The 16,460-nt window shown below is 41.3% G+C and overlaps 1 protein-coding gene across 2 annotated transcripts in view; it reads right to left on the bottom strand.

Annotated features, from left to right (window-relative positions):
* cfap20dc (CFAP20 domain containing) overlaps window positions 1-16,460 on the bottom strand; it is a 38,632-nt gene that overhangs the window by 3,413 nt on the left and 18,759 nt on the right. For both annotated transcript variants that reach the window (XM_074645610.1, XM_074645600.1), the window contains exons 13-15: window positions 13,610-13,951; window positions 11,835-12,089; window positions 5,152-5,213 (exon numbers count right to left, since the gene is read on the bottom strand). In XM_074645610.1, coding sequence (XP_074501711.1) covers window positions 5,152-5,213; window positions 11,835-12,089; window positions 13,610-13,951 — 659 coding nt within the window. The remainder of the gene's footprint in view (window positions 1-5,151; window positions 5,214-11,834; window positions 12,090-13,609; window positions 13,952-16,460) is intronic.

Raw genomic sequence — 16,460 nt, forward strand, 5'->3', positions numbered from 1 at the left:
CATAGGAATGAACCGGAGCCCACCTACAACGCTGTATCCAGTTCTCTTAATACATCCATGGTCTGGACCCACAAGATCCAGAAATAAAGAATTTTGTTTCTCAGAGTTATGGTTAAAAAGTTACAGGCCAAAACGTAAAGGTCATTGTTATAGCACCACACTCTGGCCAAATTGCACCACATTCCGCACCGTGCTCCCTTGGATCCTGAGCGATACACCCACCAAGCGTGAAGTTGATCGGATGAACAGTTCATGAGATATGTGAAGGACAGAGATTCTTTGCTTTATAGTCAGATGGTTTCTGGAACTATCTGCACTAGTGAAGTAATAATACCAAAGATGACAACGCTACCTCAAAGAGCGGTTTGATAGTATGTCAAATAAAGGATATGGTAACAACCGTATGAAATAGTGAAAAGTAAAATGCACAGCTTTCGATTGAATAACATCTAAAATATGCCAACCCATTAACACCTACATACAGGTCAATTCATTTATAGATTATAAATAGATTATACTTTCCATGCATTTAAACCTGGATTAGAGATTCCTTTATTTCTAAACCCATGCCTTTAAAGTGACCAAGTACATTATCTCTACTGAGGCTGATTTTTCTTTCTAACAAAGGCATTTACCCCACTCTGACACCCCTTTGACTGTGTGATAGGCAGGAACATAGCACAAAAGTTAATGAAAGCAATTTTCAAGGACAAAGGCCTCCACAGAGCTGCAAATTGAACTTCAAATGTTAAAAGGAACTTGGCGAGAGTGATTAAATTCTTAGATTTTCAAGTCATTATAATCCAGATACGGAAGAACCTGTGATAAAGGGAATAAATTAGTTTGATTTAATTTGAGTGAGTACACTGTTTTTCCACAGCATGGAGTATATTGAAATTTATCTTTCCAAATATCTCCCAGTGAAACCCTGTCAGAGAACTCTGTTTGTCTGACACCCTGGCAATTGTACTGAATTTCACAATTGTCTTCATTGTAAAAACAATTCAATTGCTACTCACAGTCTCTGTGACAGCCTGATTTGTGGTTTCACATTTGGTATTCCAGCCAAAGGCAGACACAAGTATCACATGAAAGAAACATGTTAAAAATGCTAGAAAAGCCCTGGCAAACATTAAGCACAGCAACAGGAGCATTTTAGCTGTCAAGAAAACTGTAGCTCTCAACAGCGAGGAAGCCTTGCAGTGATGCCAAGATGCTGAAATAATACCATGATAGAATTCACTGTAAGGGTGTCTCAGGATGCAATGCCTAAAAGAAAAGGAGCGAAAACAACGACAAATCCTGTGCAGCTGCTCTTACGATATGTAAATCAAGGCTTGCTTCGAAGTCTAATTTCAGTAGTACAGCTGCGGATGCTGTGGTGCTGTGTGAGACAAGTCGAGGAGTACATTTGAGGGAGCTGTCAATAGTAATATTCATTTCAGTGGACATTCAATCAAACAGCATAACCTCACTGAATATTTAAACAGCCCCCAAAACATTTTAGCATTGAAGCTATCTAAATACATGGGAGTTGACACATGTTCACAACAGGCAACCTCGCTTTTCATCAATAAATCAGAAGTGTTTGAAAGGTGTTGGTTGCATAATTTGAGCAGCGGACCTATGATGCAATCCCTTTGTCTTGTTTTGTAACACGCCGCATGCTTGTGTACACCCACAAAGAGATGGAGATGTGCAGAGCGGGGCTCAGTGGGGTGACGCAGGGTCTCCAGAAACCTCAAAGGGAACCAACGGATCCATACGCTGCAATGAAGTGACACAAGATGGATATACAGTGCTTGTAAGCCTTAAGATACTGCCCAGATGGTAATGTGTGATATTGTATTATTAATGATAGTATTGAAGAGTTTCTTCTACCTCAACGTCCTCTGATTCAACAAATAAAACCTGCCTCCAAGAGCAATTTGACTCGAGCCTTGACTCTGAGCTATTTAGGTTTACACTAGGCTTGTAGTCGGTGTTACACAGCCCCTACTATTGTTTTGCTTGTTTTATAGAAATAAAACCCATTTAGTTAATTTTCTCATACAAGCGCCGTGTTACCAATAAATAGTCGGACGACGGACACTACAAACTGAAAGTGAAAGTGTCTGCTCCGTACGGAGTCTCAGCACAGAGTAGCAGGACTCAGATTTTACACACACAAGATGATGGTGGAGGATTTGGTGTCAAAACAAAAAGCAAAAGCGCTTATCTGGCAATATTTCAGATTTAAACCCAATGCTATAAGGGAACCATATCGTTAATGAGGTAATCGCAGTGCGGAGAACGGAGCGGTGGAAACCTTCGGTCGAAAGCTCAACCCTAAACTTGCATTCTTTCTAATAGCAAACAGGGGGCGACTCCTCTGGTTTCAAGAATAGGTCTGATTGTATAGAAGTCTATGAGAAAATGACCCTACTTCTCACTTGATTTATTACCTCAGTAAACATTGTAAACATGAGTTTATGGTCTCATTCGCTAGTTTCAAGTCTTCTTCAATAGAGTATGACGTTCATTTAGTAAATTATGATCCCATTTAGAGTCAAATAGACCATAAAGCAGGGGATGCTTTAGGGCGTGGCTACCTTGGGATTGACAGGTCGCTACCACGGCGTTGTCCTGTCTGGGAGGTTTCGTCTAATAACTTTAACCCTTTCACAGTGTGTTTTTCATTTCTTGAAAGTAAATTATAACATTTTGGTCGCCAAATAATGTCTTATTCAACTTAGCTCTACCCTCGTCATTTCTGGTTGCAAAAAACAACAACAAGATGGCGACGACCACAAACCAATGGGTGACGTCACGGTGACTACGTCCACTCCTTATATACAGTCTATGGTCAGAACATATTTTCATATGACGTGTTGTTATTTAACATTCTGATGTGCCAACTTTCTCTTTCTCTTCACTTTGTCAGCTTCTAGTTCTTTTGGTGGTTTCTGGGTATGTGTTCTTTTTAGCATTGTTTTTGCCTGAAGTTGATATTGGATGCACTTTCCCGAATAATAACAGTTATAAATTATTCTGCCTCCTCCAGTAATATAAGCCCATTCATCAATATGTTTTCTTTTTGAGGTTAGAACTTTAACTGTACTCTGCTTTTAACCTGTAGGCAGGTGAAACCAGGTGGAACATGTCTCATGGCTGCTTTGCATTATGAACTACTGAGGCTGCTGCCATGCAGAAGTTGGCCTTTGCTTAATCACTGATAGATTTCTCCTTGTATGACTGCTGAAAGGCAGTGCTAAATGGTGAGTTTAACCCCTGCTTTTGATTGTTATGGACTTTCTGTCTAACATCAATCATCTAGAAGATAAAAAGTGCCAGGGATGAATCTGACAAGCACAATACTAAGTGAGTAGCCTAACTAGAGGGCAATTTCTGAAGAATGAAAGATGTGGAATATGTGAGGGGTTGTTCAAAAGCTGACACTAAACTGACTTGCTGGCTTTAAAAGTTGAATAATACCCAGAAAGTATGAAAGATATGGAACATTTTAAAGTTGAATGGAGTTTCTACATGAATGTATGAATGAGTAGAAGCAGGGGCAGTAGTGTTTCCTTTAACCTCGCCTCCTAGCCCTCGGTTCAGCCTCGGTCTGGGTCTCATTCACATGAACGGAGGAAGGGAAATAACTCTGGATTCAGCTATTGGTGTATTTTACAACTTTTAGGACATAATGATTTAAATAAGGACTATTCAAGTGTTCGTACTGGGAAGTTGATTTACCTAAAAAAAAAAAAAGATCCGCTGAGTTACTGAGACGACTCTTTCCCAATGTAAGTCTATTGGGAAAAGTCTTATTGGGCCAAATGGCATCATGTGAAGGATACGGAGGTTGTAATTCCACCGTTTGGCCACCATGTAAAAATTACTTCAAAGCGCGGTGCCTGGGTCCTTGGTCCAGACCAAGGCCTATTGAAAGAGGCTGGGACACAGGCGGACACAGGTCTTGGGGTATAACACATGCGCAATGTAACTGGAGCTGCGGTCGTGCGTTGCGATTGGCTCAATTTTGGCGAGTGCAGACCAGATTTTACTGCGCATATGTTGTACTCCAAAGATGTGACGCGATGATGACCCGTGACATCTCCTCTTTCCACCCTCCTTGGTCCAGACCAGGATGTGTGGCATGGGCGGAACTAACGCCGTTCTCAAGTTGTTGTTGAGCTTTGTCAAGCTGTGCGCCGTAGACGGCATGTCTTGTCAATATCGCCCGACATTGCAGTTTGTTTTTACTGGCTTCCTCACTTCGCTCCACTCTTAAAACCCCAGCAAAACCAATATGTTGACAGTGTTGACTTGAAATGCATTTAGATTCAGGCGGATACGTTGGGCTTTAGTGATTGGTTAGGGAAAAACGGATTAGAGTGGAGTCAGACTGAAGATGGAAACGGAGTGTAACAAGTTGATAATTCTTTCTGATATCAGCAAATGAAAATACATGAAAAATGTTTGAAAAAGTGTCAAATTTGAACGATCCGCCCATCAATTTGAATGCAGAAAATTTCCCAGAAAACACTATTTTCTGAAAGTATGAAAGATATGAATGATAAAGTAATAGTAATGATGTCCTAATTGCTCCCAGCATCCACACCCAATAATCTGCACTTGTGAAAATGACAACAGCACTTAAGGGAGAAGAAAACTACAGTACCTGGCACACACTCAATTTATTCATCCTCATCTGTGAGCGAGAAAAGCCCCAATTTGCATATCTATCTGACAGTTGACATTTAGCCTTAATTCTGCAGTCACTGGCTACCATCTGATTATGAATTTTGGGGTGAGTTTCATGTACATGCAACCAAATACAAAAAACATGCCATTTTCTGTCAGGCAGTACATGAAATACATCAGCATGGCTTGGACTTTTTACAATTATAATGCCTTCTACTCACCAAGACTTACTTACTAACAACCAAAGAGGGTTCTGGAGACAGCGTGTCAGTTCTTCTTAAAGAAAACGACTCTATTCATAGCCTGACCTTCATGCACAATATATAATGTAAATGTGTGTTATCACTAAACAAGAGTTTTGTTTCTATTCTTAGTCGACCTTGTCTTGTAGTGTACATTTTATTATAAATTTACAGTGCAGTAAAAAATTGATGCTACAAATGTGTGTGACACATGCCATCGTACCTGGGGTTTGATTGTAGGAGGGGGTTCATTTCCTTCTGATAGTGATGACCCTGATTAGCTGGCTGGATCAGTAATATAAAGGAAAAAGAGAAAGACTGTGTTATAATGTCATCAAATACTCATAACTCAAGTACTTATAAAATGTTTCCAAAAATTGTAAATATTCAGTTATCTCCTTTAAAGGTACAATGTGTAGGACTTGGCGGCATCTAATGGTGTGGTTGCAGATTGCAACCAACTGAGTACCCCTCTGCTCACTCCTCCAAAACCGTGGTAAGTTCACCTTACTCAGAAGCCATCCTAACCATAATTACAATACTTTAGGAGCAACGGAAGTCAGATGGCGGCTGGCGGTACTACGGTTTTGCCGTCTGCGGTTCACGTTAGCACAGTTTCACAAGTTTGTTGGAGAATTACGGCGGCCTTCAGGTAACGTAAAAATCCGAAACACTCTTGGCGGAGCAACATGGCGGACTTCGTGAAGAGGACCCGCTCCCTATGTAGATATGAAGGGCTCATTCTAAGCTTTCTGCTCATAGATCCCCTGAAATTTTACACACTGTTCCTTTAAGTTGGGGCATAAAAATGATATAATGTACACTAACAGCAGTTCAAGATAGAAAATGTTTTTTTCAGGTTCAGAACGACCTGTTTCATTCAATATCAGCCAGTAATGAAGGCCATCGCATCCACCACCATCAGACTACTATTTAAGCTTGATTGCTTGACAAATGATTGTTGTCTCTCAACAGAAATTGTATATTTTATGACAGATAAACTGTCACAGGGAGAAATATGTCTTTCTTGGAGAGCCCAATATCACATACAACGCCTCATTGAAATCTACAGGCACACATTAACAACATTGCCCTACCGAGCACAAGCAAGATAAGGAACATTTTTACAAAAACCTTAGTACGGGCTTAAATTAAGCTTAAAGCTTCTTAAGTTTATGGAAATCCGTATGCAGCCTGTTCAGGTCAGGACAAAAAAGCCCTCTTCTTTGCTGTGTGCCATGCCATACTGGCTAGTATGAAAGATCACTGCCTCTCTGGAAACAACAAGAGAAAAGCACACAGGAAAGATGGAGAGCGCAGCAAGACACAGAAAAACATGAGTGAACAATGGAGGGTGAACAAACAAAGATCAAGGATCAGTAAAATCTATAATGCCTTCAGAAATGTAGATGTGACAAAGGATTAGAGCTGGGTTGTATTTTTGATTTTTAAAACCCTCATTTTTTGTTAGCTGTGAGTATGAGAGACCTTTAACTGAGGTAGAAGATAAGAATACTATCACATTCAATATATAGTCATATTCAGCTGTACGAAACACAAGTGCATTAGCCTCTCCATCTTGTCAAAGCTAAAGACCATATTATAGCCTCAGGAGGCTATTTAAATCTAGTGCCTGTTTAAAGGCTATTACGTTACATGACGTTGATGAAGAAGCAGTCATCCTGAAGCTGTAGTCCTTGCATGGCTTAAGTAAATGTTTAGCTATCTGTGCGCTCCAGTGCCTTCTTTATGTAATCCTCTTCTAAAAATAAGACGAGACCTAAAATTGTACCCAGTGGAATTCTGCAGGTAATATGTACTGATGATGATGAGCTACCTGTCGGGTGATGGGAGAAAACTATTTTGGGGAGGTGGGAGCTGAACCGTTTCTGTACTCGATCTGTAATATTAAACCCCAGTGCCTCAAATGGTCATTTAAACTTGCATGAACGACATAATCAAAAAGGGAAGGCTTGGGTCCAAAAGAATTAGAAGTACATCTGCTGCTAACAGAAGTGCATTACTTATTTTGATCACCTCTTTATTCAGCAGCACAGTGAGTGAACACAGCAGCTACTGGCTGCCTGTAGCTGTACAGTCAATGTGACGACTTGTCTGAAACACTACCTGCTGTACAGCATCCCAGAGAAAACACAGGGTAGGTCTTGGCTAAAAGGTCACTGACACACCAGGTATATGGCTACGCCCAAACACAGCCCAACTTCTATAGCTGGCACCTCTATTGTTCGACCGGTCTCTTTGACTGATTCTCGAACATTTAGCTATCCTGGTGCTCGAGCTGCATATCCACCCCTGTGCATCATCTGTTATCCTGCACGCTGGGTCAAATGATGCTACAACTATCAGAACAACCTCAAAGAGCTCTGCTCGTCTCTGATCAGCATCGCCGTAGACTCAATCATTTCTGGCGCTTTGCCTGCCCTCTGTCATGGAGACATAAACTCAGCAGAAGCCTTTGGTTCAAAACATTTGTTTGTAAAACTACGCCGCACAGCATTTCTGTGCTTGTTTGGCAACAATGTTTGGCAATGATGTTCCACCAAACAGTGCTGGTGCCAGATCATTTCTTTTTAACGTCCATCTTGCTGCCTTATTTATCAAGGCAGTTTCCAGGTGATTGCTGGTGGATCAGCTCCACTCTAGTGGCTGTTTTTTCCTCTGTATATGCTATTCCTATTATTAACCACCATTGTACAACTGCCCTCGCAGAATCGCAGGGCTGAGCAGTATTGCATTAGTGAATCTCAGACCTATCACCACTCTCCCTCTTAATATTATTACCTCTCCTAACACATCTAATATTAATAATCCTTCATTTATTTCAAGAAATATCTTGGACTCAGCCGTGCACACCTAAATATAAGGAGCTTGCTCCCCCAATTTGACTTTGTACATGTGTTATTTAATGAAGCATCACCAGACGTTTTTATTCCCACAGGAACCTGGCTCAACGCCAGTGTTCAAATCAACCATGTAGCCAGGAATATATAGATTTAGGTAGGCCTGTGGGATATAATGTGTGCAAGAACCAAAGTGAGCGAAGACAGTCCAGGGGCATGACTCCCCCGGAGATAGATTTGCACGTAAAAGCCCAAATTTGGTGGCCTCATCCTAATGCCACTATTCCATCATATGCACTGATCTTAATTATTGCATATTTTAATGAGTTTGCCTACCCCGATTATTGTAAAGGAGAATTAGGCTTCTAGTGCGTTTTAGCCCACACAGTCTGTAAATAGTCATAAATATAATATAATAAATATAATAAATATTTAAAACCACACCTATTCCTGACTCATCAGAGGTTTTGTAATTAAGAAATCATTCAACCTTATTTTTTTCTTACTATATATTTACACCTTAACTGAGCATGACCCCTGTCTGTGCAATCAATGCAATTCTTCATGTGTTTTGTCATCAATTCTTTTGAACACGACCTCTGTGCTAATTCAGTCCAAAGGGGCTTATTGGCATGGGAAACATATGTTTACATTACCAAGCAACTGTGGCCTAAAAACAAAAATCTGGTCCTCTCTCAAGGTTCCATGGTGGAGAGGAGGTCGTGTTGCTCTGCCTCTATCTATTTTGCATGGAGAGGAAGTCGTGTTGCTCTGGCTCTATCTATTTTGCGTGGAGAGGATGTTGTGTTTCTCTTGGTCTATCTATTTTGCGTGGAGAGGAGGTTGTGTTGCTCTGGCTCTATTTATTTTGCGTGGAGAGGAGGTTGTGTTTCTCTGGGTCTATCTATTTTGCTTCGAGAGGAGGTCGTGTTGCTCTGCTCTATCTATTTGGCGTGGAGAGGAGGTTGTGTTGCTCTGGCTCTATCTATTTGGCATGGAGAGAAGGTCGTGTTGCTCTGGCTCTATCTATTTGGCGTGGAGAGGAGGTTGTGTTGCTCTGGCTCTATCTATTTGGCGTGGAGAGGAGGTCGTGTTGCTCTGGCTCTATCTATTTGGCGTGGAGAGGAGGTTGTGTTGCTCTGTCTCTATCTATTTGGCATGGAGAGGAGGTCGTGTTGCTCTGGCTCTATCTGTTTGGCGTGGAGAGGAGGTTGTGTTGCTCTGGCTCTATCTATTTGGCATGGAGAGAAGGTCGTGTTGCTCTGGCTCTATCTATTTGGCGTGGAGAGGAGGTCGTGTTGCTCTGGCTCTATCTATTTGGCGTGGAGTGGAGGTTGTGTTGCTCTGGCTCTATCTATTTGGCGTGGAGAGGAGGTCGTTTTGCTCTGGCTGTATCTGTTTGGCGACGCCGGGAAGCTGCTTGACATCCTCCTGGATCCACATTCTCACATACAGTATATTCACATTATATGTATCATTTTGTGTCATATGGATTGTCTATGTTGTATTTTCATTATGTTGTTACTTTGTACACATGACATCTATTGCACGTCTGTCCATCCTGGAAGGGGGATCCCTCCTCTGTTGCTCCTCTTGAAATTTCTTCCATTTTTCTTGTTAAAAGGTTTTTTTTGGGGGGATTTTTTCCTTATCCGGGGAGAGGGCGGTACTGTAAAGGACAGAGGGTGTTGTATCCTGTACAGATTGTTAAGCCCCCTGAGGCAAATTTGTGATTTGTGAATTGTGATTTGTGATTTTTGGGCTTTACAAATAAAATTGACTTGACTTGACTCTCAGCTGAGCGCACACACACACATTATAGAGCATGTGGAGGCGGGACTGACACAGACAGACAGGCTTTTGTATCATCATCATGCCTGCGTTGTTTTGAAGTGGAGGCTAGTGGTCGTAAAATGTACACGCATTGCGAATCGCCACTTATTAATCCAAACTATTTTATTATAATGAAAAAAATTAATATAATAAAGTAGCCGGCTGGACTTAAATGAATAGTCGGCTGTTTGGCCGGCAGCCGACGCTTATGGAAAACTCTGAGTCTACTCATACATTTTTTATGATAATGCCGGTTGTGCCAGCTTGAGATTTAGACGGCACAGGCACATCCGGGTAGCTACGCTGCGGGTTCAAACGGAGACACAAGTGTTGCTGAATATAACTCCATCAGATTTTGACAGGAAATGTAAAGGACATGTATAGATTTATGTAAAGAGTTGTTTCACTGTATGATTACTCAACTCATCTTCAGAACGTTGACTAAGTTGCTCTGAATGTATCAGTGAGAGGAAAGCTGCGAGAGCTCCTGGCACAAAACCCTGACTGGCAGAGTTTTAGAGAGCAGAAGAGTTGTATCATCATCTTTATATGAAAGCTAAATCTGATAATTATCTCATTTTTAAAGTGCAGATTTAGTTTAGTGAAAACATTTGAGATTGGGTTTAGTCATTCATACTGCTCTCATCAGTAATGAAGTGTGAAAGTCCTCCTGTTATTAATAAAAGTGGTTGAAAATTTGAATAAACCTTTCCTCCCATCACAAGATGTATTTGATAGTTCACCTCCATGTCGAAAATAACTATTCAACATCTCAACTGGAGTTCACTGTGACTGACACAAATTCACAGTGAAGGAAGGAATGCTTTTCATCCGTAGCTGTAATCAGATGTCATGGTTCAACAGAAAAAAAAACTCTGAATTGACACAATATACACATATCGAAGGATATGGGTTGCACTGTAAAGGAAAGAGGGTGATGTATCCTGTAGAGATTGTAAAGGGCAAATTTGTGATTTTGGGCTATACAAATTAAATTGACTTGACTTCATCTAGATTGACACAATCATACAAGGTGAGTCTTTTGTGTTCAACCTAGTAACTGAGGCATAGTGTAGAATCGCCTGGGGGTGAAGTTACTGTATGTCTGGGCTGGTACAGTAGTTTCAGCAGCAACAGTAGAGATGTCAACAGCAGGGCCACTCCAGTCACAGCACCCAGGGACTAGAAATTACTTTTCAGTTTTAGTGGAGGAGTCACGGCCCCAGACAGTGACTATCCTCTACCTGAGTCCCAAAACCATCTCCTGTTTTTATCTTTCACAGACACTTATTTGATCCTTTTAAAAGTTGTATTCATTATTACTCCCACATCTTTCTTTATGTTTGTTCCTCTCTCTTTATTGGCAAAGCCTTTTCTTAATATGCTGATGGTGGTGCTGTTGCCATATGTATTTACAATTGTAAAGCACTGCGGCTGATACGGAAAACATCACTTCGGGGGTTTGATCAAGTCAAATGTAAATCTCATCCTGTCCCCGTGGAAAACCGTACCAACTGTACGGTCTAAAGATACATGTGTTTATTGGTGACCACACCACTGTGTCCTCGGAAAGGAACTGTGAGATGATAATCCCTGCGGTAGCACCACTATTCTCGAATCTCCGTCTATTAATGGATACCTGCGTGTACAGAAATGGTAACAGGCCTAGCATCTGTAATGATTGTATTCACCGGGGGATCCTACAGTGGACCCAGTAGGGCCAGCCAGGGCAGTGTTCTCTCTTCATAAGAGCAATGTGCTTATGCTAATGGGCCATAGATCTCAATGACCTTCAATCGCCAAGAGCGAACCATACCATCTTTGAATTCTAAAAAGACTTCTGGGGATCATTTCAAATGACCTAAATAATTTTTAGTCACCGGGGGGAGCCGTTGATATTATGCCAGTGTGCTTTTAAAAGCCGTAAGAGGCCAATTAATGTGTTTCTATCTCCATAATCTTTTGTAATGCAGAAAACATGCAGGAGAAAGAGGTGCATTAGCACTTCACGGTGGCATAAGTTGGGGGCTTGAAATGGAAATTAACAAGGGTGAGGATCAACCAGGGTCAAAAAAATTATTCCAGGCGGGAGATGGAGCGAGGGACGACGCGCTAATGATTGTAAATAGTAGACTAGCTGCACATGAATGTTGCTCGTTAGTGAAGAATCAACAACAGAAGATCAAGAGTAGCAGAGGATGACGGTACAGACCGTGGAGATGTGGGTCCAGGTAGAGGCGTCGTCGCTGCTCATGCTGATGCTGACATTACAGTGGTGGATCTGGGATGCACTTATGCCTGAGGCTCTACATTCATCTTCCTCCTGCTCCCTTTTTAGACTTGCCAGCATCCGAAGCTCGTCATCATCATTCCCGTGCATCCGTGGACTGCTAAGCAGGTGTGAGTTGTAATCGCTGGAGTCAAGTGGCGTCAGTGAGTTATCTTCTTTTTCCTTTAAAACAATCACCTGTAAAAAAAAAAGAAAACTTATTTGGAAGCAATTCCGATGACAATGCCTTACATCTCATCACGGTCACACATACACACTAGAGGGTGACATGGGAGTGGATTTTCACTCCTGTTCCATCCCACTCCCACAAAAACCTCCTGTCCCATAGCAATCGTGGAGGAATGACTCCCATCCCGTGTTTATTCATAGAACTGCATATTCATATATAAAATATCAGACTGTATATAAGAAGTGGACGTAGACACCATGACGTCACCCACTGGTTTGTAGACTGTCGTTTTAAGGCCTCGATCTTCACATTTCGGCTGTCGTCATCTTGTTTTTTGCAACCAGAAGTGACGAAGTAAAACCGAACGCTGAATAATAAATTTTAAGACGAAAACACGGACAACTCCCAGACCGGACAACACCGTGGTAGCAACCTGTCAATCACAAGGTAGCCACGCCCTGAAGCATCCCCTGCTTTATGGACTATATGACTCTAAATGGGACCATAATTTACTAAATGAACATCATGCTGTATTGAAGAAGACTTGAAACTAGCGATTGAGACCATAAACTCATGTTTACAATGTTTACTGAGGTAATAAATCAAATGAGAAGTAGGCTCATTTTCTCATAGACTTCTATACAATCAGACTTCTTTTTGCAACCAGAGGAGTCGCCCCCTGCTGGCTATTAGAAAGAATGCAGGTTTAAGGCACTTCCTCATTGGCTTCACTTTTCAGAACCGGAGGTTGCTCACTGATAAAAACTGGCTTATATAGTTGTTGTGATTCCCGTCCCGCCCGCTCCCATTGACTTCACTTCCTTACGTGATGATTAGTGAAATGAATCCCGTGACCAACAGGATTCACGAAAAATGTCAATTGATACACACTCAATCCATAAAGTTGATACACTGTTGTGTGCAGCCAACAAAGTAGAGTAAACAGCAGACAGTAGTTCCAGACAGAGCTCAAGGCAGTGCTGGACATAATTCTGTGTTTTGACCCTCTGAGGAAATGTCTTTTAACAGCGGACCTATTGATTTAAGACAGAGCTATGCTAACTTGATTTGTGCAAGGAAGCCTGGTGTTGCTCTGGTGTTGAATCAATGGCAGTCAATAAACCAGGGCTGCAGGGAGGGAAACAAACTCCTTGTCATATTTCCCTGACAACCTTTCAGTCAAAGCCTTCACTGCACACTGCCTGCTGGAGTTGGCACAAATCAGCAGTCAAGAGCTGCAGTGATGAAGGATGCTGGGACACGTCTCAGCAGTGAGTTGCGTAAATGCAGAAAGCAACAGCCAAGTGACAGATCTCCCTTCAGGCCTTGTGATCGCTCCAGTTGACTATCCTGTGATCGTGGATCCTTTCAACTGGAGCAGCGGCCAACCTCAATTTGTAACAGACTATAGTGTGATCCTTCTCAGCACGGTATTACAAACTTTTACACAACTCATCCTCAGCTCTGTCTCTCTGTCACAAAAATATATATATATAGAGCCATAGCCTGTTGTAGATGTAAGCAGTACCTTTTGCTGTGGGGAGTCATCCAATTTAACTTCTTGCAGGAGTCTCCTTGAAAGTGATACACTGCTGTTCTCACCGACAACCTGGTTCACCACCTCTGATCCACGTGGGCAACACTTGAGTTCCTGTCTGCCGGGTGTCGCGCTGGGTGAGAGGCAGCGTGTGGGAGCGATCCTGGCTGGTTCAGCTCTCCCACTGGATGGAGGCTGCATACCGGTGGTAGCTGGTCTGAGCACTGTCGCTTGGTCAATGTTGTGAGATTCAGGATGGATTTCAAGTTGCACATCCAGAGTTGGACTGGGAGATCTGGGAGTAGCAGTGTTGAACGTGGAGTAGCTCTTGTCCTGAGACAAATACGGAAACAAATGTTGATTTAAATGATTGTAAAAAGGATGATTAGTCATGGCCTGATTATATGGTAGACTGTTTCTAATGTTTCTAATGTTACCTGACCAACTTTAATGTCGTGTTCCACCCTTTAGATTGACATGTGCTCAATGAAGTATGATAATGAGATGGCAAACAGTCATTGGGATTGACCAGGTGTTGGTGGCTTAGCTTTAAATTAATCTCACATTTCAAGAGGGTAATGGCATTTTCTTTAAGTCTGCTAATCTTTCCCACCTTCAGATCCAACGTTAACACTCAGCGATACAGTTCACAATGTGTCGCCTACCAATCAGGCTACATGACACACTGCACATGCAGACACGGTACATGGCTCTTTTAAACATTAAAGGGATACTCCACTGAAAACTGAAAAAGTTTTGAATATCAAACGCGCCCCTAGAAAGATATGTGACTCTAAAAAGTTTGTAACTTGCTCATTTACTGAAGACGGGAGCCGGATTCACAACAGTAACAATAGATTCCAATGGTGACCCAGTTTCACAGCAGAAAAAAAAAAGGCCATGGAAACTTTTCCAAAAAAATCCTGCAACTTCTGTCACCAACAACAAAGGTAAACCAAAGGACCATTCTGAAGACATTGCTGTGTGAATGCTGGATGCTGAAAAGCTGACGATACACTGAATTTCTGGCTAAAATGTGTCAGCAGAAGGTGACGTAGTAGGAATAGTTGAAAAAGTGGGAATGGGTTTAATTGGTATGAATGTCCTATAATAATGCAAGTGTAGTAGATGTAACACAAAATATCAGCACATGAAAGCTGGACAATTAGCCATACTGGAGAAAATATGATTGTTTTGGACCAAACTGAGAATACAACATGTGTGGACAGAGCATGTTGATGCTGGAGGAAAGTTTCTGTGGATATTTTTGATATGTTGTCTTTTGCAGCGTGAAACTGGGTCACAGTTGGAATCCATTTTAACTATTGAATCAAAACAAACTACAGCTGTTGTTGTCCACGAAGGAGAAAGCTACACACTTTTCAGAGCCACCATTCAAGCCTACAGGGGCGAATGTTTCATATTCAAAACATCGATTTTGGATGTGTTCCTTTAATGGCATCATTCTGCACCATCTCACAGGGGTGTAACAATACATCCATCTGGATCGATATATCGATTCAGTGATCAACGATCCAATATCATCGATGCAAAGTGAAAATATCGATACAAGTCATTAAGATACGCCTTTATTTTGAAATTTACACTTTATATTTATTCTTTTTATTAAAAAGAACAGATTGTTTTTCATTTAAATGTCTGTAAGAGCTCAGTTATACAATTATCAACTCATATTTTAGTTGCATTTTGTGAGTTGATATAAATGTAACTGATTGTGTTAAATAGAGTGCTGCAGGAATGAGACCTAAAAGCTGGCAATGAGTTAGCATTTTAGCACTTCCTGTTCCCTCGTCTGGAAGTCAATGGGTTTTTAGTTAGATGCCTGAAATAAGGTCTGTGGTTAACACAAGCTAAAGAGATTTTAACATTTTGTTCTACGATATAAAATGCATCAATAAATACCCCACTATGAAGCCTTTATGTGAATTTTGAAGCCTTTATGTGTCTTAAAAAAGGCTGTTGCTAACAAGTGGCTAAATGACACGTCAAGACGTCATCAAGCCGACTCGTCCGTCTTTACAGCCTTGTTGTGTGTGCGACCGTGGTGTAGTTCGTTTATAGCGTAGCATAAGTTACTTCTGGCGTTTGCATTCATGCTTCAAAAATCCTAAAAGTGGTGTTCATTTGTGAAGATTATCTTGCTGAACAAATCATGTAAGTATCATAAACGTGTGTTCGCCACAGATCTTATTTTCTCGACGATCCAAAACACAATGGAAAAATCCCATTGGCTTTTTGTCGAGGTTCTGCTGTCTCTTTTTGAGGCGTTTTCTTTCATCTCTGACCTTTGTTTCGGGGTGAGAGGCTATCATCAGCCCCTTGAGGTTTTTATCTCACCTTCTCCATGTGTTATTTGTTTTCTCTTTTCTTTCAGTGCTTTATCATTTTCATAAGTGCAAGTGAATAAACAATGAACTACATGTATTATTGAAAGGCCTTATATGGGTGTGGATGTGAGCACGTGGGTTTGCATTGTTTGTGTGTGTGATGAAGTGTGTGTGCCAGCCTGTGTGTGGAGGGGCGTGTACTGTAGCAATGCTCTGTTTGACTAGCATTTGAGTGTCAGTTGCTATACTACTGCATAATCCATTCTTTCGGTTATTACTGCATTAAGATAACTGCATTTCCCTGATGATTTAACACATTTAACATTGGTCTGTTGTATCTCATACATTTCAAAATAGCTCATACACCACAGGTTCATTGCTTTGTTTTGCTTTTAATATTTCTCTCTGTTTAAGAACAAACGTTAGCTCAAAAGAATTGCATGAAACTGATGCAACACCTTGAAAGATGATATTGCTCCAAGTTGAGAAATGAG

This window comes from Sebastes fasciatus, chromosome 1 (genome assembly GCF_043250625.1).
Source record: "Sebastes fasciatus isolate fSebFas1 chromosome 1, fSebFas1.pri, whole genome shotgun sequence".
In the NCBI taxonomy this organism is placed as follows: domain Eukaryota; kingdom Metazoa; phylum Chordata; class Actinopteri; order Perciformes; family Sebastidae; genus Sebastes; species Sebastes fasciatus.